General features: G+C 41.7%; 1 protein-coding gene across 2 annotated transcripts in view; it reads right to left on the bottom strand.

Moving 5' to 3' along the window:
- Positions 1-1,557: 1,557 nt before the first annotated feature.
- LOC127588215 (gamma-aminobutyric acid receptor subunit beta-2) overlaps positions 1,558-24,267 on the bottom strand; it is a 30,482-nt gene continuing 7,772 nt past the window's right edge. Inside the window, exons 4-10 of one of the 2 annotated variants that reach the window (XM_052046850.1) lie at positions 18,002-18,222; positions 12,976-13,058; positions 7,511-7,648; positions 5,572-5,724; positions 3,924-4,168; positions 3,250-3,390; positions 1,558-2,062 (exon numbers count right to left, since the gene is read on the bottom strand). In XM_052046850.1, coding sequence (XP_051902810.1) covers positions 1,712-2,062; positions 3,250-3,390; positions 3,924-4,168; positions 5,572-5,724; positions 7,511-7,648; positions 12,976-13,058; positions 18,002-18,222 — 1,332 coding nt within the window. In that variant the 3' untranslated portion in view covers positions 1,558-1,711. The remainder of the gene's footprint in view (positions 2,063-3,249; positions 3,391-3,923; positions 4,169-5,571; positions 5,725-7,510; positions 7,649-12,975; positions 13,059-18,001; positions 18,223-24,267) is intronic. The other variant, XM_052046851.1, reaches the window with a different exon arrangement.

Here is a 24,267-nt window from a genome sequence, read left to right as displayed (position 1 = left end):
GATATTCAGATGCAAATGTGGGATTCCAACAATGTAGTGATTTATAGGCTTGCAGTGCACTGTGGCTTTTTTCGTAGACACCTGAATTATTGAGTGCTCACCTTTTAAATTCCATTTCCCCATACCATATACCAAATCAAAGAGGTTTGCATGTAAATATGACTTCTGAAACATCTTCCAAAAATCTACTGATAGAACAGTACAAGATTTTGCGTAATATAACCTGCACGTTATTCCCGTTATTACGTTATTATTTTTTTTCGTAAATATTCAACACTGGTGTGGATATATGAGACAGACTGGTCGGTAATTTTATCTATATAAAGTTATTTAAAACACCATAATGTTGTTGCTATGTAGTGCAAGTCACTACATTTTATAACCTTTACAAGCACCAGCATTGGAACAAAGGTGCAGCCTTTATGGCTTTTAAGATGTGTGCATTTTTTTTTTTTTAAATAAAATAAATTTACTAAAGATGCATCCATTTCTCCAACCACTTATCCGAACGAGGGCTACGGGCATGCCGGAGCCCATCCCAGCTGTTTTCGGGCGAGAGGCGGCGTACACCCTGAACTGGTTGGCAGCCAATTGCAGGGCACACATAGACGAACAACCAGTCACGCTCACATTCACACCCAGGGACAAGATGGAGTATCCAATTAACCTAACATGCATGGTTTTGAAATATCGGAGGAAATCGGAGCACCCGGAGAAAACCCACGCAGGCATGGGGAAAACATACAAAGTCCACACACAAAGGCCCGAGCCCTGATTCAAACCCGTGACCTCTGGCGCTGTGAGGCAGATGTTCTAACTACCTAATGGAAGTTTACTAAATAATTCAAGAAAAATAAACACTATTTGCTTTTAATTACAGTGTATGGTTAATTTGGTGGTCTTACGGCTAATGCTAAGATTGGGGAAGACACCAGAGATGTTTATGCACAACGAGGGGGAAAATGGTGAGCATTAAAAATTGCATGTAATTGGCTGATATTTGTGCTTTTATGCATGTGTGCAAAACTCTTTTCCTCACATCGTCGTGGTAATATTATGAGGTTATGTGACTGAATTTGACACCATTTCCACAGTACTACTTAATAATGGGAAATAGGGGAAATAAATAGCGTCCAGTGTACAGTAAATGTATTATTCAATATTGATTAATACAAAATCATTTTCAAAAAACGTTAAATGATAAATAAACGTACACCTCCCGGATGATGTGATACTTACTTTGAACAATAAAAAGAGTAAAACAACTTAAATTCAACAATTCCACTTGTATATAACTTTTGGCAATAACTGACCACACTGAAAATATATATATATATATATATATATATATATATATATATATATATATATATATATATATATAAAAAATAAAAATATATAAATAAAAAATATATATGTACAGGATGTGAAAACACAAAATTATTTAAAAACAAAAAAAAAATATTTAAAAACAAAAACCAAAAGAAAAAAAACAATGACTTCAGAACAGGCACCTTTTATGTTCATCTCCCTTTTTTGTAAGGTTTTTTTTGTGTGTGTGTGTGTGTGTGGCGTAAGTCACCAAATGTGATATTCAAAGATATGATGTATGCAGTCCTGGGTGGTGTACGTCGGTCCAAGTTGCGAGACACAAAAATAACACATGGAAATAAAATACCAAGAAGAATTCCGCAAAAATGTTGTTGTTTGCCTAGTTGACATAGTAAAGCCAGTAAATAATGTTGAAAAAAGAGAAGACGGTTGGGAAGATCATCCGCGACCATTTGTCTATGGAGTTTACATCAGTCAAGTCTGGAATGTTGATCTTGAGCTGCGAGGTGCGCCTCCTTAGTCGACTTTTCTTCTGAGCCATGTGGCGCTCCAAAGTGTTTCGACCAAAGTTGTGGCGGGCCAGCCCTGCTTTGCGGTACTGCAGCGTTGAACTGTCGTACGTTAGCATGGTGTTCCGCGGGTCATTAAGACCCAAAGCCAACTCTGAAATTCCCATGTCGTTCTTGATGTCTAAAGTACTCAGTAAGATGTTTTCATGTGGGTCCATCTGCTGAAGAGAAATGGCAACTTTCGTCACGGACTCTCTGCGATCGCCATGTCACGCTCATCATGGTCTTTGACAAAGTGCCCTGGTTAGGATTGGATCAAAACTACGGGACTGACAGAGACTATGACAGTAGTCGAGTCTTATACCGATGCGTGTAACATAGGTGTCAAAGAGTTTTTAAAAAAATGCTTCAGGATGTGAATTTGATTGAGAGGGGAGCTTGCAATTTAGTTCTGGGCACTGGACTAGCAAACAGAAGGAGAACTGCCATTTTTATTGCTGCAGTATGCTTGTATCCTTTGATCTGAAAAATGTATTTTATTTTGTCAACGTATTTAAAGACCAAATGTACAGTGGGTCTGTTAAAAAAAAGGCATTCAATTGTTACATTGACAATAAAAATCATCGCTTCCTGATGATACCATAGCAAGCGAAAAACATGACTGAGAAGTCATTATTTATCTTATCATCCACAGCCACCTTGCTCAACAAACAACACATTCATAACACAAGCAGACACAAAGCGAAGTAAAAAGCAGCATTTTGATTCGGGACGTTGATTTGCGTCATTGTGCTTTTTCGATATGCTTTGAATGAATGGGCCATTAATCGCCGTGCGCAAAACAGCGTCTGCTCTTGGTGACCATCGATCACTGAATGGCTTTTAGTTATCAAACGCAATTCGGTTCACGAGATAGAAGTTGACTTTGATATGCAACAGCAATTGAAATGGCCTTATCTAGTAAATTAAGCTTCAAAGCAATACTACAGATAAGTGATACACCCGATGAAGAACCCGTGGCTCACGTCCGCTTTTTTATCTTATCATTACTATTGTTGCTATTTTGTTAAGGTGGCTGTGCATTCTCTTGTGACTATCTTATTAATGATCGCATGGCATCAAAGATGGCCGTGTATGAGAATCGTGCTCATGCATGTTCGTGAGGGCCATGGCTTTGGTCAGAGACTCCAAGAGCGGTGAGTGAGGTTACATTCAAATATTGCTAGCAGTCTCAACAATGCAAAGTCTGCCTGTCATGGCCGATGATGTCTTCCAAATTTATATTCTCTTTTGCCAGAAGTGTGCAATGTGTCTAGTTTTTAAACTGATATTTACAGCCTCAAATGGCTCATAAAATATCACCGACGTTGAGTCGGCGCGGCAAATATACTGCATTAGTTTACGTCACCTTATTCTTTTGGTCGCCGAGTCCGATGGCGGCATCGTCCATAAAGATCGGTTCCCACATGGAGTCATGACCATCGAGGTCCCTTTGTTTCATCCTCGCATACAAAGTGTCATCTCGTCCAACGACATTGCCCACCAGCCACTGTGAGTGCACACAATCACCATGGTTATGAAGAGTAAGATTTTAAATATTTTTATTGCTTGTGTAGGCAGGTATAAGTTGGCAACAACATACGGTTTTTGCGATACTTGTTCCTCGAGGTCACATGTAGCTGGACAGTTAATACAAATCACTTCTCGGAGGATTTTATTCCTCGGCTTGATTTGGCAATGATACATATGTTGGTTTCATCACATGCATATGTGAGAGGAGCTATTTTTAGATCAGGTTTATAGGGTACAGAAAAATGGGAACAAAAGGAAGGCAGCACCAGGAAACTGATAGTTTCACTAGTAGATTTTTCTTCAGTTGGTTTTTAAACATCTTAGAAACTTGCTGGACTAGCTTTTAGTGTGTCTGGTTTTCGCATTAAACCCAAAATTTCATCTATTGTTTCTCCAGCTAGGTCCTCGGAGTGTTAAAGACCATTACAGAAATGTCTATGAAGACCCCCTCTTGGATGACAGTTTTCTAAGGACTACCTTCCACTGCGCTGAGCCAAGTTACATTCCTACCTTGTTTGGATCCATTCGCATCTTTTCATTGTTGGCCGTCGCCGTCTTCTCCGCGGCCCTCTTCTGACGCTGAGGGCCCCGTCCAAAGAAGATGTAGTTGACCAGCGCGTACTCCAATAGGGCCAGAAACACAAAGACGAAGCAACCCATGAGGTACATGTCAATAGCTTTGACATAAGGGATTTTGGGAAGCGTTTCTCTCAGATGGGTGTTAATGGTCGTCATAGTCAGCACCGTGGTGATACCTGGTGTTAAAGGGGAAAAAAGAGTTTCATTAAGAAGTCAGCGGATGATTTAAGAGAGCGCTAATGGTGCAATCCTGGATTTATTCCGGCGATTGCTAATTCTCCTCTACGAGCCCCCACGTCTTTTTGCTTTATTGATCATGTCAGAGAACGCGAAACTTGAATGACCTGCCCTTTTAACTTTAAATCTGGCAATTGGAGGCGAGCTAATTTGACATTTTTTAATTCAAAAAGTCAACCTTGGTCCTGTTCATTAGGCGAGAACTCCCGCTGAGAAAAGTTGTAGATGGTTTCAAAGGCTTCGGGGATGATTAGGAGATTGATCTCACATTTAAATTCGCTTCCAGTCTTGGTCGGAGTGACTTTCAAAGAAGACTACCAGAAAATGCAATCATTCTGTATTGCATGAGAGGGATCATTCAAATGACATTAAATTGGTTTTATATACACAATTAATTCAATGTGTTGTCAGCTTCTGTAACATCCTCAAATCCTCCGAGTACATCTGCTAACAATTAGCTCATACATCTGTAACAAAGCGGATCATAGCCCAAAATAGAATCCCAGCTAAAACGCGGGGTGGATGCAAGTCAGTTTTAAAGTCTAAAAACAAGGTCAGACAACCTGGTTGTGAATCTTCTACAGATTTAGAGGTGACTAAAGACACAATCACCTAGCTGACCTGTTTCCATTATGAGGCATTACCTTTTTTCATTAAATCCGGTAAATGCCCCCGGACTCCCGCCCACTCCCCAAATCACTAAATGCAGCTCAGTGTTCAATCAGCCAAATTGCCTTGTCGACTAAATCGAGGGATGCGTAGCGGGATGGATAAAGCGAGATGGATGCTGTCCGGTCATGAGAAGACAGGCAGCTTGTAACAAACAGGAAGCGTATGCAGCAAAGAAACCTCCCAAGACACGTTATGATTTACATAATGGAGGTTGACGGCAGTAAATAGTTCAGCCAAATGGTGGAAAATAGATGACTATCAACCGAGTCGTCCATCAAAAAAATGCTCTTGTTTTGATGGTGTCTGTTTCCATTTCCTTTAAAATGTTTGCCTTTTTTCATCATCATCCAACGGATAATGTTTCTGCAATGACTACTTTGAAATATGACTGTATTGAGTGCATTGGAGGGTTGATTATTGGAGTTTTAACCCGCACCTCCCGCCCCCTCCTAAAAAAAAAAGGCTCTACTCCCAAGAACCCACACTGTGCATTGTTGTCGTGCGTGAACATGGGAGACCTAAAAACTCGCAAACATTCAAAACGTGTCTCGAAAAAAACTGCAGATCAATAAGTATCCTGCCCTCAATATGATTCACACTTTTTCTTTCGCTTTCTTGTATTTATTTTGGAGCCGGGGGTGATGCCGCCATAGATGTGTCCCTGACTTACCTAGAGCCACTCTGGCTGCTGACGCGTCATAGTTGATCCAAAAGGATACCCAGGAGAGGATGGTGATTAGGATCGAAGGCATGTAGGTTTGCAGAATGAAGTATCCAATGTTTCTCTTTAGCTTAAAACTTAGGGACAGGCGGGGATAAGCTCCTACGGAGAGTTCAGAAGGGGGGAGTAAAGAGACGTTGAGAAATTGGCATTTCTGAAAATGCAGGAAAGTGCAGTGTCGAATGTAAAATACTTTGGATGAGTCACTTGTCAGAACATTAAAATGGGGGGAAAACGGTACCGGTTAGGCAGTAATTGTTCAAGAGTATGCAGAAACCACTAAATTCAAGTGGTGCAGATTTGAATTTAACGTAAAAATAGACTTTGAAAGGCACACAAACAGCATCATGACAGTAGGGGTGTCGCCAAGCAAGTTCAATTATGTCACATGCTTTGCTCTGCATTTAAAAAAAAAATATATATATATATTTATAAAGAAGGGTGTAACCGCAACCAAATTTCAGCCGAACTCAAAAACGTCACACAAACGCTCTTACAAGAGCACGACGCGGAATTGCAATTTACTTGAAAGTCACGCAGACCGAAAAAGGGCTGAGGGGACAAGACTTACACGTGAAAACACTTAAGAGTCCGTCGGCCCATCTGCTATTTCATTTATTTAATTTAAGCATGAGACACTGTGAGTGTCACTCAGGTTTAAGTTCATCGGATAAAGAAACACAGCAGGTTGACAGGAACGCAACAAAACCCAGCGGCATGCGTTATTCATTGGATAAAATGACATTGGCTCTCCTTGGGCCGTCCACTTGACACTCGTTTTGGATCAACGCCGAGCACATGCTGATGTTTGCATCTTTCAACGATCTCAGGGTCACTACTTCCTCTCTGCCGTTTTGCATCATTCTAGAAGGGAATCCCCGTGCCTTCCGTACCCATAGAGTTCATTTATGTGACATTAGTAGGACGACACTTGGCCAGGCGTACTGCGAATATAATAACGGTACCGACACATTTCAAACATTGTGCATTCATACGCAAATAAAGGCGACTTGTTACCCTTTTAGGTATAGGACAAGCCCCCTTGGTTCAGAACTCCTGTCACGCTTATGCTTACGTTGCCTGCTTTCACGACCATCTCATGAATATGGAAGCATGGAAGGCATTCATATTTCATTGTATCAGACAACATTCTTTTTGTTTATTGCTTTTAAATAAGTCATGGTTTCTTACGTCTCATAGGGTAGTTCCTGATAGCAACTCGGCTGGAATGTTTTCATCTTTACAAGCTATAGTACAAGCAATTAGCAGAGATGGTACTTTCGTATCCGTCCAAGTGCGAGCGCTAAAGGGAATTTGTTTGCATGATAATGAAATCAAACCGTAAAAAGCTACATTTAAAATCCCAATTTCAGAGTGGTTGTTACTTAATGAAACTAAAGTTCTTGATTGACTATTGGGCAAATTAACAATTAATTGTTAATTTGCGTTAAAGGGCTCAACGTACGAATATCACATGACCAAAGCGTGAAAACAGGTGAGCCTTGACGGTCACTGTCTGAGCTCTGTACAATACAAAATGGCCACCCCCTCCGAGGGATCAAAATGGGTAGATTTTTTCCAATTTAATTCATATTCCACAATGGCAATATTATTCAGAACATTGTCTAGGGTCGGTGCATAGAACGTATTATTGTGAAGGAAAGTTTTGACCATGTTTTTTTTTTTAATGGGATAGGATAATCTTCCATTTTGAACGGCTTTTGCATCATGCTAACGAGTTGAGTTTGCATCAACCGCGCCTCTGCTTCTTGCACCCAAACACTACAATTTGCATCACATAGTGACTTTCATCAAAAAAGCTATTCCACAGATTTTTACAGTCTATACCGTCAATGGTGTGTCCAAGTGTGCGATTCGGACTCCTCACCTGTCGAGAAAACAACGTTCTTGGAGATGAGCTTGTGATCCACAATGGAGAACTGCGGCAGTTCAATCTTGTCCACGCCGGTGACAGCATTGTTGCCTCCTCGCCAGTAAAACTCAATGTCGTCTGTTGTGTAACCATCTGAGACGGGAGACAGAAAACAAGGATGTCCTGGTAAGTGCCAGGCTGTGCAACAAACGCCGGGGCGTAATCCGCTTTGGAAAGTAGCGGTAACAAATTTCCCACTTTCACCTTTTAAAGGTTCTAATTTCGTAGCGTCCTGAACGAAAGGAGGAAGTAAGGAAGTATTTATTGTTGCAAACAGGCCATTTAACTGTCCTCTGAGATTAAGTGTTACAGACTCCAGTGCCAATGTAATAGCCATACAAGCACCCCCCACCCCTCCCAGAAACGCCAATAAAGTCGTAAAAATTGTAACCGTATATTGACACAAATTTATTGCTGTAAGTGGTTGCCAAGTTTGAGAATAATAATAAGGTGATGTTAGCATTCTGAACTTTAAGATGGCTTTGCGAATTTAGTTTTGAGGCGCATGCCGGTGTGACATCGGCCAAGTTTATTTTCTATAGTTAATGAAGGTGAGACGCCTTGAGACGCCTTTTGTTCACCCAAATAACTCATTCAGTCCCAAAGACGTTTAAAAACGTCTTTGGGAGTGAACGTTTTTAAACGTTTTTTTCAGACTTGGTCTCGGATTGGCTGGTACTGAAGGAGATAATTACATTGTGGTTCAGTAAAGAACACGTTTTTTAAAGAATTTTGCTCTCCTCCCCGTCACAGTTTAAACGTTTATGTACAGCATAATAGGACATAAGGTCTACAGGGTTTTTTTGTTGTTGTGATTTAAGGTTAAATTATTGATAATTGCTATTGTTCAGCGTGTTTTTGGAAGAATAAAAGAAAAGTGAAAGGAGTTAAAGAATTTATTAGCACCTTTAGCTTTGCGTGCGTTCACACAGTTTAATCATTCACCTTTCAGCTTTCCTTCAACAAAGCTGGTGCTAATGCCTTGATGCTACACTCGGACTGAATTATGGAAAAGCCTGACTATCAATAATGAAATAATGTTAAACATACAACATTACTTATGTATAGTGTCTTAGTAAACCCCTTTACTGCTTATAAGCAATATGGACTAAATCTACGAGTCAGCCTATTATGTTACGTCCCAAGTACAACTAAATTATTAACTTTCAGAGAAAGAATGATTAAATAACCAAGCAAGGCATCCATTTTCATCTCTGGAAGCAGGCCGGAATCCTTGATAGGGACAAGAGTCTATTAATATTAATCGCAGCCAAAGTTATTCCCTCTTTTGCTTTTATTTTGGCCAAATCAGCGGAGACACGGGCAGCAAAGTGGGCTTTGGGTTCAAGCGATAAATCATTGAGTATCATGCTACTCTCGTTACATCCGAGGACAATTGCTACATTCATGAGCAAAGATAAAACTTAGTTGCCAGGTCGTGAAAGTTGCTTCTTACATGATACGTGGGACGCTGAGGGTGGTTGATTATTGAAAGTGCAAAAATTTTGGTACACGCGGAGGCAGTTAAACCCATTTATATACACATACACGCCAGTCCTTCTGTGAGGATTATACTCTAAGGTTTTCTACATTGAGAATGAATAATGATGATTTCATAACCCCCTTGAGACTTGGCAGGAATCAGATAAAAATGAACACATTTTTGTTTTTGTACGATAAATAAAACAAGATGAATGAAGGACATTTTTAGTCGGACCAAAATCGTTCCGCCGTCGCAGAATGGCACCGTGCCTTCTTCCGTTACAAAACGCAAGGTCAGTCATCTCTCCGCCTACTTTTGTACCTCACCACAGTTCCTTCTTTCCTGCCTGCTCTTCTTAATTAAATCTTGACTGACCTATTTAGATGCGCTGAATTATTAAACCTGACTCTTCATCGGCGGCTTTGAACACCCTCACATTCACGCTCTGAGACATCGTTTGTTCTTTTTGATGAAAGCCCCCGCTTGGTGCTTGCCGCATTCAAGTGTACCCCCACAATGTACTTCCATTTCATGTGCGGTGCCGTTTTCGGTTCATCTACATCTCAAAAGTTATGAAGAGGAGGTAGAGTTATATCGCTGTGCCTCAGCCTAAAATCCGCATTGCTCCATTTTTTTTCTGTCAGCAAATTGTTCAATTTAGGTAGAACATAATTAAATTAGAGAGCCGTTGAAAAAGTGAGGGCACACTCCAAGAGATCTCAGTTGCACAGCAACTACTTGCTTAATTTATTTAACCTCTTCAAATGTACAATGCTTTACCTATGTTGACATTTTTTTTCCATGGTGAACATTTCCCAATTGAAGTTCCCGCATGAAGTAAATGCCAAGAAATTTTTATAATTGCCCATAGATTCCACAAGATGGCACGAGGCCCTTCTCTTCTAGTATTAGAGAGGGCCATGGCCTGCAAAAATGAAGCTGTCACTTCAATATTGCTCATTGGCACCAAGATGATGCCAAATCAATACATTTATATTATTTGACTCTGAAAGAGTGCATTGGAATGGGATCAATTCTAGGTCAAACATCAGAACCTCAAAATGGCATATTCCCTACTTTCTACCAGTTTGAATGTCGCATTGGTATTAAACCACTGCGTTAAAGTGAGAATTACAGATATTACCAAAAACAAAAATCATTAAGTTTACATCAGGGACATCTATTTATTTCTGATTTGATGTCCAGTTTTTCAAAGTCTACAGTGACCGATAATGAGACCACTTATTGCGATCTGGATATTTGTTGTCCTCAAGGAGTTACAAGTGAGATCAATATAAAGGTCACCCATTTGAAACGATCCAAGCATTTTGTGCTTTCAACCGCTGCAAAATTAAAACGTTGAGCATTCACAGCAGCATTTTAGTGATTTTCATGATATAAACAAAGAGCGAGAGAGAGAGAGAGACAATTGTACAAGTGACAACAATAGGGCGAATAGGAAAGGAACTCCATTAAGCCTAATTGGCAGAGATATTAACGTGTCCCCATCTGGGGGGGAAAAAATGAGCATTTCATGGCAGCACAAAAGGTCTGAGAGTCTGGGACTGCCGGCGGGCCAAATTTAAATGACATTTTGGGTGATTCCATCTGTGGAGATAACAATACAAGAGAAGAGCTATTTAACTGGGACTGTGGCATATCTCCCTGTCTGCATCTGACTGCAGGCTTTTTTATCTGCTCCATAAAATGATGTCTCCGTTGATTTCTTTTAATGGTCAGAGAAGGATGTCGGCGTCAGATAAAATACCGGCATCTGATGAAGGCAATGAAACATCTCACCCCCCCAAAGTGAAGTACAGTAAGTCCGATTTAGTGACGTCAAGACAAGACACCCAAGATAACAATGAAACCAAAGTGGAATGTGAAGTTAATTTGCGTCTCAGGTATTGCAAAAACAAAAGTAAAATGTCAAAAGCAAAACGCGTGAACAGGAGTTAAGTTCGCAGGTAATTGTATTTGACTTGAAAGATGTGTTTTTCCCACATATTTTGGTTGGATTCTGAATTGTATGTTGACAGCCATTTAACTTGATCCTGCTTCTCGAACATCATACTGCAAAAGCCCGGTTTAGAATTATTCCGCCTCTCATACAGTACACACTCACGTCACACTGTGCGATTGCTTTTCGGCAAAACTTGGAAACATTTGTAGTGGAAGTTCAAAGTCAAATCAATAGATGGTAATTTGATGTATAAATTGGGTTTCAAGCGGTTCTTTCATGCCCAGCTGCAAGCTTTGGCCTCTCGGAGACATCCATTTGCCAGAAGCGAATGCACCCCGTCATGAGTAAAAACCGAGATGGCGAATAAACATTCAGCTCACTCCAGATGAAAACCCTGCGTGACCAAACACAGAAGCAAAATGCAGCACCTGCACAACTAACTGCTTCCTTTCTGCCTTCCCTCTGTGAGCTGAAGTGGCTCAAATTCAAGATTCTGTTTGGAGTCCCCAATAGTTCAAAGTGACTTTAATGTCAATTCTGGCGTCCAATTAAAAAAAATGTCTCTCATATTGCTGCAGCATACCGAGAGGCTGGAGCTGGCTGCATGCCTGGGCAGCGATGGCACATCTAAAGATAAGAAAATAAATAAGGAAGGCACTCTAGCCAGAGAGAGAAGTGGCTCCCTTCATATGATCTGGGTCATTGGTGCAGAAAATATAATCATTACTTGGTAAGAAAACGTTAATGAAATGATACTCTAATAGTGAAGGTAGAGGTCTTAGGCCGGACACACACACACAAAAAAAAACCCACGGCTGTGTATATTTCACAACTAGTTCAATGAAGGCAAGTTCAACGTTTCCTGCCGGAGCATTTTCAATTTTACATTCCCCGCTGCACTGAAGAGCCATTTGTGCAGTCGCACACGGGCTGGAGCTAATCAAAAAGACAACGTGTAGTTTTCTAGCGTTCAACGGATGAGTGACCGTTACGGGGTTCATGATTTATTCAAAAAAGGTTCACAGCTGCTGTACTCGCGGAGTCAGAGTGACATCTTTGAACAGGAAACATGCTCGTGTTGAAGTTAGGGCACCTGAAGAACACCACGTGGTGGCGCGTCATGTCACAGTGACCCAGAAGTGAAGGTAGATTTCCAAAATAAAACATAGCGAATGTTTTACTTTCTCTTTTGGCTTTTTGCATCACTTATTACATAAGATGGAGCAGCAAATTCATTCATTCATTCATCTTCCGAGCCGTTTGATCCTCACTAGGGTCGCGGGGGTGCTGGAGCCTATCCCAGCTGTCTTCGGGCAGTAGGCGGGGGACACCCTGAATCGGTTGCCAGCCAATCGCAGGGCACACAGAGACGAACAACCATTCGCACTCACACCTAGGGACAATTTAGAGTGTTCAATCAGGCTGCTACGCATGTTTTTGGAATGTGGGAGGAAACCGGAGCACCCGGAGAAAACCCAACCAGGCCCGGGGATAACATGCAAACTCCACACAGGGAGGCCGGAGCTGGAATCGAACCCGGTACCTCTGCACTGTGAAGCCGACGTGCTAACCACTGGACTACCGGGCTGCCCGCAGCAAATTCATTCAATATTAAAAGAAGAAGAATATTAGAAGAGAAAAATAAACCTGGAATGACATTAGCTGAGTGGACCGCCATAGCAGAAAAACGTTGACGTCTACTCGGCAAGTTGGCACCTCACGTTATCAAAGTCATGATAATATGACAAATTTCTTTACGTTTATGTTCTCAACCAAGCGCTAGCAGTCGTCTGTTTTCGTCATACGAGTAATTACTTCCTGCTTTCGTGTCAAAGGATCATGGGAACCCGCTTTTCTGTAGAACCTGATTTATTCACCCTAAGCATTCAAGAGACTGTTTCCGAAACAGAACTTGGGCTGAAAATCAACCAACCTTTGTAATGACAGTCATTGAAAAGGGGAAAAACTACTCACAACTTTCAATTTCCAATGTGCAATTTTGCTCATCCAGTGGATACCTTCTCAGGTCCATCATACAGGCAGCAGTCGTGGTGATCCTGCAAACACATTTGTTGATTTTGAGAGAACAAGTTGATTAGACGGTATCCGTTTTTTATTAAATTTTTTGCATGAATGTTGTCAGAACTCATGAATAATAATATTATAGTAATATTCCACCCATAAAACGTGTATGACTGTTGCCATAGTAACCTCTTGAGTGAAATAAGACAGCCAGATAGGTCGGCTGCTGATAACAGCCAACCATAAACCGATAGATAAGCTTCTGTTGTCCATCAGGCTTTGTAAGAAGAACACAAAGATGAGGGTTGTGTCTAATAGCTTTCTATTCTTTCCCTTGGCTTTGATTCCCACCGTGGGAGTTGCCACGGAGCAGCACGGAATGGCGGGTAATCGCGTAGGCAACACCTTACAAAACAGATCAACGAAGCTCATCACGAGCCTGAGTGCAGATATAATCACCTCGTCAGCCTCTTGGCCTTAACTGGGCTCGTTCTTCCACGATGGGAAAGAAAAATCTGTCCGACACCAACAGTTATGCTTCTTGTCATCTCTGCGTTGGATAGATGGCCACTATTTCTGAATCCCTTGGAGTGATTCACCATAAAGTGATTCACGACAGGAGGTCCTCGGGAGTAATAATGGTTTTGAAATAAGACTTTTGGAAGTTTTGAACAGCTGGCACATGGCACGAAGAGGCACGCCGAGATGCCGCTGTACTCACTGTTTTAATAGTTTTGGATATGTCCTGGGGGTGTTTTTCTAATACACTAATTAGAACTTTACTGGCATGTGTTAGTTGTTGACTATTTGGAGTCATTTCAGTTTGTCGCCGCTTCGTTTCACACTGAAATAAAATGTGAACCGGATTTGCTATTTTAGTTCAAGATCTGTCAAGTTTTTCGTTGGGGAATCTTAATCCCCAATTGCATGATCTCAGACAGACATTGTGAGGAAGGCTGAAAATTGGATTTTGGATGAAGAATTTCCGAAGGCACACTCCAAAATGGTGTCGAAAGGCCCGTGTGCCAACTAGCAGATAGATGCAGGCTTTTTTGTAGCATACAGCCCATCCTTGATAAATAAATGATGTTTGGTCATGACAAGGTTGGATGGATTTTCCGTTTCACGTCTCTTGTCTTCATCAGCATTTCTTCCACCAGTTTGGATTTGCTGCTAGTGGTGAGTCTGCCAAGCATTTAACCGAGGAGTAAATTGCTGCTTACTTTGTGCCAAATCTCTGATCTTGTGTGTGTGTGTGCGTGTAGATAGAGTCAGCGGTGTAAGAACTGAGTGCAAAGAGCCTCTGGCAGAGTCCTTGGGAAGGCAGCCCAGGTAATGTAAAGGTTATCGTTGTGTAAATATGTACAAGGTGCGGTGATAATGTCACTTGTTGGATTCACATTTGTATGATTCACCATGATGCAGAAATAGAGTGACAGCAAGTAGTGAGTAATTGATGCCTCACTACAATCATATGTGTTTTATGATTGTTCATATCACAAAGCATAATGCCAAATAAATAATAAATCTGGCTTTCAGTTATTTGCTTTTGAAAAAAAAAATGCCCCACAAATGTGGATTGTTAACAAACAGTCGGCAAAGACACTGTGTCTCTTCCGCTAACAATCCCGGCTAAACCTGGCTCCTCCCAGACGCCCAAAGTCAAGATGTATCACTTCTACAAGATTGAATTCTCAGTTCACCCTATTTTTTTTAAAGAGAACTTTGACACCATGTACTCCTTTTCTAATAACCAGGGCTTTGGCGGCACCTTGTGGTATTTTAAGTTATCACAGAAACAGACAAAGCTACTGGAGGTGGATTTGTGAATATAGAATCAAAAATAGGCTGCCTGCTAGCAGTCATTTTCGCAGATCGATGATTTAAATTCTTGGTTCCCTGCCTTATCAAGACGCATATTTAAACTGGGCACCACGGGAGAGGAAAAAAAATGGAATTGGGTCACTGGTAGTGTAAATCCAGCCATGAAATAATATTCCGGCTTGTGGTTACTTGCTGACCGCCTGAAGACGTCACCACTATGCACACCAACTGAGCGCCATATGTTGAAACAACATGGTGGCCCTCACTTACGGGGTCAAGTCACGGTCAAGTAGCCACACACGCTTCGGGCCAGTTTTAACACCCGGGGCGAGTAACATTTTACACACGCAAAGTTAAGACTGAACAAATAGTCTTCCTAAAACCACCACACCTGCTTTGTCTTGTACGTGGCTCTCTGACAAATCCATATTTTAACCTGTAATTGTTTGGAAAAGTGAAATATTATCTTGTGGCATCCTAATACCGATTTATTTATTGATTGATTTATTTTTAAGGGTCATGAAGTAAAATATCAGTTCTAACAAATACATACTAATATAATGGAATTCAGAACATCGAGTGTATAGAATGTGAACAGTGTAGTTTTAGTAGTTAGGTGGCCAGCCTAAATGAAGTGCGAGAGCCACACGATGGATCGTACATAATCCGACGGATGGTCAAGATGCATTATTGATCAAGTTGCAGAACACTTTGGTCCTGTCATTTATTCATCATAAGCTGTGGTTGTGCCTCTGAGCTCCGCGGATGCAATTTGAGTGTAAATGAATGTCCTTTCATCTCGACCGGATTGCTCATAAATTGTTCAGAAACGAAAGATGAAGCACACACCTCATTAGGCGGAACAACTTGATCTTTCCTGTGAAGCTCATCCTCGCGATTACCTTCTTCGTTCTTGCGTCTGCTACCAGCGTCAAAGGCTTTTGGGCTTGCTACACGTAATTTAGATCACATTTCTCCAGCTTCTTCAAAATAGGGCAAATAAATAAGTCCGTTGGGGAGTGTAATATAAGATGACACATCCATCCAATTACCTTTCCGTAGACAAGTCGCAATATGAAAATTTTATGTGTAGAACACCATTGTCAACACCAAGTCTTGAAGTCTGTGCTTTATTTTTATTTTATTTCACTTGGACATGATTAGCAGTCACTGACATGTAAAATCAAAGTTAGCTTCTGTTATTATTAAATCCCCCCTTCGATCAAAAAGCATTTTTATTTGCTCTCAAAGCCTGGAAAAATCTCATTGACATTTTCTGTCAAGCAAGTGTAAAAAAGACCAACTAAAGTAATATCCAATATTAACAATTGTTATTATGATCATTATCCCGGTTCAAGGTTGTCTTGTAATATTTTTAATATGCTTTGGTTTTTGTATTTGGTATTATTTCTCATTTGAATTGATTTGGCCTTAGGCGTAATCTGACAGATTTTTTGACAACATTGAATGTGATTACACGCAAAGCCTCTAATGATTGCTGCTGTTCTTTGTGCACGCCAGCTTCTGCTTTGCTTGGCACTGGGATGCCAAGCAAAGCCACCTAACAAAGCTCTTATCCTGTGAGAAGTGGCAAATAGACTCCTACTCAACAAAGCCTTTCCGCCGCCATCAAGTGCTTTATTTCATCGCCTTACAGCCTTGCCGCCCAATTCACAGTCGACAAATAAGCTCATTGAAAGTACACATTTGCTCGTATTGTATTTAAATTCAAGTAACTGTACTTTGTTATAATGCGGTGATGATGATTTTCTCGCGGTGCTTTATGACCATGTTCATTTATCATTACCGGGGTAATTTATTGTATAGTAGTAAATAATATTTTGGATGAGAGGTTTGATTGCAATGTGCAATATCTGCATGCACTGCCTAGTTGTGATAAGAGCAACTTGCTGAACTCCTGACCCAATTCTGGCCACCCTACTTAAATAATATTGAGTGTCAAGCGTGATGGATTTCTTACCCCAATTTGATGCTAATCCCCCCCCCCCCCCCCCCAATCCAAAGTAATATTTTGTGCTGACTTTTGTCGCAACTTCCGCTCTTCAACGGCCAAGCAAATCCCAGCCATTTTGGATATTTCATTTGCATATTGGATTCAGCTGATACAGTAGGTCATGCGCTTTAACTCATAGGACACAACAAAACACAGGGATGAGTTTTTGTTCAGCCTAATCGGACTCTCACAATCCGCTGGGCGACCTCCTCAACATGAATTCCAGTCTCCCTCAGCAGCGCCGATGCGTTGCCATAACAGCCATTAAGACCGTACGGTTTTTCAATAAGCTTTTTTTTTTAATAGCGTCTGGGCATCTGAGGTCTATTTTGTGAAAGGAACTGATGAGACATCAGCGTGGTTGCAAAGTGCAACGTCAACGATAAGATTGAAAGTCAGTCAGCTGGCTCAATTGTTTTGTAGTGGTTGACGCCCAGATGAAGTTTGGAATGCGATTTCCGCGCGTTGAAAGAATTTTAATTCGAACGCGGGTAGAATAGCATCGGCAGAGTCGTTAAAACCCGTAAGCAGTTATGAGAACTTAATCGGAACACCGTAATACGGTGAGTAATTGCCATTAATTGTGCTTTAATTAAAAGTCGCCGCATCTTTGTTTTATGACTTTGAAAATACTGCAGAGTTCATTTTCCAAGCGGTGTGTGCCACATGCCGCGGCACTCTCTGGACCACTCGGTCTGTTACTCCACTTATCGAATTGCTTTGGTTAAATAGATCAAATAAAAATAAGATGAAATTCAAAGCTTTGGTACTGCTCAACAGATTTCACAATAGTTCTGAAAGGACTGGACTGTCCTCAAAAGGATGTGAGATTGGTCATTGGAAAGTAAAGTCATTTAAATTCAGGTTTGACCTAAAGCTTGGTCTGGTCATCAGGTTTTCAGCAATCTTTTATTAAGACTTCACAAGAGAATAAATGATTTGAAGCAGCAGTCAGTTAGTGATGCTTCCTGGATGAAGAGCCACAGTCGGGTTACATGATCAGCTCGATGTTATTAGCTTTGGGGCAACATTGCTTCTCACGTCAATAACTTCGCTCATTTGTGTCTAATGAGAAAATTGCCGGACGAGAGAACCTGTCGACTCGTTGATATCAAACTACCAAGAGAGAACGGAGCTCACCTCAGACCGTAGAGCACAGTGCCATCCGGGTGCAGTCGGATCATTCTGTTTTTCACAGTGACACCGTGGACGAAAGACTTCTTGTCGTTGAGGAAGTAGGTGTCAGGCACCCACAGCTGGTCAGCCACGCGGTTATCTAAGGTCAGGTTGAGGGGAATCTCCGAATAGGACAAGCGCTTATCTCGCCAGGCCTGCTGGAAGTACATCGTCAGTGTGTAGTCCTGGAAGCGAAGGAACAAAGGAGGTTGGATAAAAAAGTGGTCAAATGGAATGAAGTATGGATGTTGGAATAAAGAGAGATGAGAGAGTTACTCTTAAAAGCCAGCGTTTTACGCAGTTGCTCTGTGATACTTTTACATGGCCGGCTTTCATTTTCGAGCCACACTGGCCTTCAATATTAGATGAAGCCCGCTTCAAATGCAAGCCTAACAGCACAAGTACAAAGTAAAAGAACTGTCAGAACAAGGCTGAAGGACGTGGCTTCTCGTCATGGCGATGTGAGCTTGAGAAGACACGATGAAATGTGCCGTATTGTAGCTACACTCGTAGCTGATTCTGTTTCCGTTATTTCTTTAGTGGAATATTAATTTCTCATTAAATCCAAGGTTGAGATGCCTCCTGGAATGATTTGTGTACAATGTACAAGGGTCCACAGTTCTTGTCATTATTGAAAGAATCCTGTCAAATCACATTCACTTGAGAGAATACATCAGCCTATATCGAGACAGACATGTCAAATATATACACACTGTTACATACAACCTTGCCTGTCTGTTTGCTTCATGTAGTACCTTATAATATTATAAGACATATGCACCATATGCCACACAAAAACTAGTACGATACATGACAATACAAGTCACATATTGTCAAAATAAATCCGATTTGGAAGAGCTTCAAGGAATGCTAAGGTTATTTTGGCCTCAGTGCGACACGTTGATTCACCGATGGAATGGAATACTGTCCAACCAGTAGCAGGAGGAACATTTGGTTCCCTTCGCCTTCACTGACCTCACTTCATCAAATGACTTACAGGTTTAATCTGTTGTGTGGCCACACTCACAACTCAAAGCAATCATGCCTCAAATCATCTCTCTCCATTAAAATGAATGGAAATACCATTAATCCGTTCCAGTGCCTGACAAAACATTGTTTAATGTGTTGTTTTTCATTATAAAAAATTGTATTGTACAGGATTGACACCAACACAATTTATTTTAAAGGCCCTTGAGAGAATTTACCCATGACAGCATAGAAGTTGAATTCTGAGTGGACCAAAAAAATCAAACAAGTGCACTGCAAGCAAGACTATGAAATGGAAAATAGAGTGTTGGGAGTACTAATTTTTACAGTGCTTCATTTTTAGGCCTTGATCTTAACCCACTCTCTTTTTGAGTGATTCTGGAGTTTTATCAGAGTAGATTATCATTTTTCTCTAAAGTTTCTGGATAGACATATACACCAAGCCGAAACTTGTAAATAATTCACAAACAAACAGAGGAATTCCTTTTTCATCTGCTGTGAAATTCCGTCACGATAAATCTAGGACACAGTCAGCCCCCACAATCATTCAGGAAAAAGCAACTTTTTAACAACTCTTACATAAACTTCCTTTCTCAGGGAACTTTTTTTCTGTTGTTGCCATGACTGACATATCCACTTCCTGGCAAAGAAACTTAAACATGCATTTTTGAAGATGCCTGGTAGATACAAATGCGATATTCTACAGCACCTTTGGGACCCGCATATTGCCTGGAGGAGTTTGGGTGGCAGAAGCATTTTTTTTTAAATACACTTCCAATTTGACATATTTTGTCATACTTGTCATACCTTATTTAAAACCTTGCACTCAAAATTACAAGTTACATTGCATGGTAGCATTTGGCGGTGTAATTAGAACAATTCACAGTTAAAACTTGATGCCGGCCGGCTGTGTCACTGGACTATAAACTATTTTTCTTTTTGTTGTTCCTACTCACAGCAACTTTTCAGCGGCACGTGCTGCTTTCGCAACACTTCCATTTCCAGTCGCCGGTTATGTAACAGCTCACACTGGCATGCTGGGGATTGCAGCCTGCGTGGGAGATGAGGAGATGCTTTGTACCACAAAGTGATTTCTAATGAGGTACTCTGTACCTTCCAATTCAGTCCATCTCAAGTGTTTGCTGACGCCTGCGCATAATTAGTTTGTAAAATGGATACATCGCCGATTATATTTTCAAAATCAATTCATATTTCGCAAAGGCAACATTCATCAGAGTACTGCGTTTACACTCGAATAGTTTTTTTCTCCTCCTATATTTAAGTGTAGAAAATTGGCAGCTTCCACATAACGTTTTTTTTTTCATCCGTTTTATTCATCTGCTGGATATTGAAGCTGCTGCAGTGAAATTTCAACTGAAAATGTTTTGCATAATTCCGCAAATTAATTATGTGACCCACATTGAAACATAACCGCTTGTCTAATGATTCCTTTCTTTACTAAATTCGAGAAAACCCCTTGGTAATAGACTCCGCAAAGACCATTCTGCCTTTCAGTGTTAGAACTCCAAGGCTTTATCTGAAGACATTCCGCAGAACGCACAATCGCACCCACCACTTCCGGGCCACTTTTTACATCTGCATTCATCTCAAATAGACAACTGACAATCACTGCGGAGTAGAGTGGGTGCTGCCGAAGTGTGGCAGGGTTTCGACAGCCTTTTCTTGCAGGCTTATCTACTTGAGAAAGTTTTGGCTGGCTTTGTAGGACGGGACACTGGAGGTGACACTGTGGCTTTGCCAAACTTTCCTAAAAGGCGACTATTGTGTGCCGCGTCTCGCTTGTGGGAGGAGGAGGCGGGAAATTAGCAGCGCGACTGCAGTGACAGTGTGCGGCGCGCGAGTGAGGCTGTCATCATAACAGTCGTAATGAGCATCACGACATAAACGGTACTAGCAGAGAGCGGGAGCGGGATGCAAAGCGAAAAGAAAGTAACAGTGATGCGGCAAGAATGAGAGTAATATATGAACAGGCCACGGCTCTGAGCTACGGCAATTCTAAGTAATCGTGATATTCTTGATGCTATAAATGGACTATATCTAAATATAAAAATTATAAAATATCAATTTCAAAGCATCCATCATTGTAAGTTCCACAGCATTGCTCCAATAGAATCCATCCATCCATCCATCATCTACCGCTTATCCGGGGCCGGGTCGCGGGGGCAACAGCTTTAGCAGGGAAGCCCATACTTCCCTCTCCCTAGCTAATTCTTCCAGCTCTCCCCGGGGGATCCCGAGACGTTCCCAGGCCAGCTGGGTGACATAGTCTCTCCAGCGTGTCCTGGGTCTTCCTCGGGGTCTCCTCCCGGTGGGACATGCCCGGAACACCTCACCAGGGAGGCGCTCAGGAGGCATCCGAATCAGATGCCCAAGCCACCTCATCTGGCTCCTCTCGATGTGGAGGAGAAGCTGCTCGACTCTGAGCCCCTCCCGGATGACCGAGCTTCTCACCTTATCTCTAAGGGAGAGCCCGGACACCCTACCAATAGAATGTTCACACATTTCTTGGCAATGGTAAATCACACGAAGCGCAATGTGTCAGTTGGTGAGTTTGGGAGACACGGAACACATTCTATGCGGCGAGCCAACGTCACAACGTAGATTGACAGACCTGCTCGGGATCATGTCACAGTAGCAGTCACTTGTTGCTAGGCAGAATACTGTATGTGGGACACAGTCAGGGGTGACATAAGGGAGGTATAGTCATGTCGAATTCACAGGGCCGTGACTGACACTGGCCCCAGAAAATAACATTTTACCATGGAAGCAGTGGTCCATTTTTATGCCTAATTTATGTTGAACATATGTTAACAAAACAAAGTTAGGCCTTACGATGCCACAAAAGTCATGGATTCCATCTAAATACTCTAACCTCCTCCAACCTTGTGATGATCCAAGTGGCCCCCGCTAACCCTTCAATTCTGATCCCTGCCCCCTGCGCCACATGGTGTCCCTCGCATTGGGAACAATCCCAAGAATTAATATTCAAGTTATTCACAGGATATGGGATGTGTTGTTTTTTTCCAGTCCTCCCTCTAAGCCTTACACTGTTGCATTTGGCCTCATTTCTCCTGATTTCCCCCACCCAGGGAAAAAAACACAATAAGTCCCTCCAAACGACATGACGAAATACAATGTTTGGCAATTTTCTGACATGCCGCCAATGCAGTTATTCGTGAATCCGTCCAGAGCGTTCATTCATTACCTTGTGGCGTTGCACTCATTTAGTTCTTTTCACGCGCAAGTGGCTGCCTTTTCTGGCAAACTCTTCTCGTGCCAAACATTTGCTCACTTATTTATATATGAATGGGCTCATGATTGAGAAACAGCATTCAGGCTTTGGAACAAGAAGAGGTCTTTGCAAAGAGATCAGATAAAAGCTATGAATCGTGTTTTAACGTCTTTTTTTTTTTTAAGTATCCCAGTCTCACTCAACACTTTAAGGCTGATTTCTTCCATTTTAAGATCAATGAAGGATTTTTGACCCTGAATTGAGAACTTTGCTGGCTTAAATTGGTCATCGGTGACCAGTGAAGATGACCCGTGCCCTTCTAGTCTAATTGAAAGCTGATTGTTTAAGAAGGAAAAAAAACCCTACTTTGGCGAAAGGAGAGGCGAATGATCAAAGAGACGGGAAAGAGAAATGCTCCAGCTGATATTGGAACTTTGGTGAAAAAGAGAATTTGTTTTGATGTGAGGAGCGGCAGCTTCCGCGAGGCGACATGGCCAAAGCGAGGACCTTTTAGGTTGCCTTCCTCCGACCCTTGAAGCCTGTTTTCCATTTGAGAGGTGCGGAATAGAGCAGTGGGCTTGTTAAGGTGGGATGAAGGGGTAAATGAAAGCCGTCTAAAAAGCTCAGCGGAGCGGCGATGCAAATTGCTTTCATTCTTCACAGCTTGCCACTTCCACGATCTGATTTCGGCACCGGCGGTGACCTTCCTCTGATGGTTTCTTTTACCGCTTTTATCCCTTTAACCCCCACCACCCCCATTTTCTCCTTGCTTTATTTATTTCCGCATGTCCCATTTTTCCACCATTTCTGCTAAAGAGTGGAGTCCATCCATCTTAATCTCTCAAGAGCTCACATCGTGTCTATTTGTACGTTTTGGAGAAGGTATCATGCGAGTGTTAGCACACGTGGGATAGTTGTGTGTCATTCGGTTTCTTTGCTGACCAAGAGCTCTTAGAAGCATGAAAAATGCCATCCACTAGAACTGGTAACAAAAGTGGAGAAAATATTTTGATTTGTAATACATTTATCCATTTATTTGTTATATTAGCATGATAGATAGGTAGATTGACAAATGTGTTGGACCATCACGATTCTTGAGGGTAAATCAATTCAAATATTCCTGTTCCAGCACCTTTTTTCCAAATCCACACGAAATCCTTCTACTGGGGCATTGGGCTTCTATTTGTCAATTTATACTCTTGTCAACTTTTGGCCCCGGAATATTTTTCTACTACACAGCATTAGCACTCATTTTTTGCTCACCAGAATAGAACTTCTCTAAAGATAAGTAGGTTCACTCAACTAGGTCATTTCCATGCGAGCATAACCTTAGGTGACCTTGAAAACAAAATCCCGTTCCATGACCTTGAAGATGTGGACAACGCTTCCCTTTTCACATATTGTCTGCATTCCCTTGTATTTTTCCGAAGCTGCTAGGGCGAAATGTGATCTCACCGCCCCCCCTCAGCCAATGCTACACTACCATCCATCGACTTCAGTGTCTTGAAAAAGCCCTCCAACAACAACAAGCAGCTTTCAATTTCCTGTCCCACACTGTCCTCTTGCCGCCAGCGACAGGCTATGAGGAGCCTGGCAGAGGGCACAGCTTCCAAAGAGGCCTAATAATAAACATGGCAGCCCCCGCCGAGCTGAGTGACATATATTCCCCCGTCTCCCAGCAGCTGAATACGGACTCCTTAATATTCAAGCGCCGTAGCTGGAACAGCTTGGGCGCTGCATGGAGTCAGTCTGAAGTGCGTACACACACATACACACACACACACAGACTTCTGCAGGGTTTTCATTTATCCCCATTTCTTCCAGCATGAAAAATTACATTTTACACTGTTGTATCAGCAAAACCAATCAAGTTGCGATGGACGCAGTTAACATCGAGACAGAGCGAAAACAAATTTAGGATCCATAAACTGGGATTGAATTTGGGTGCTAAAGCACCACCGCCCCCCCAAAAATAGTTTAGAAATGCCCG

Source organism: Hippocampus zosterae, chromosome 16, assembly GCF_025434085.1.
Source record: "Hippocampus zosterae strain Florida chromosome 16, ASM2543408v3, whole genome shotgun sequence".
Classification (NCBI taxonomy): domain Eukaryota; kingdom Metazoa; phylum Chordata; class Actinopteri; order Syngnathiformes; family Syngnathidae; genus Hippocampus; species Hippocampus zosterae.
This window is presented reverse-complemented; position numbering and strand designations above follow the sequence as displayed.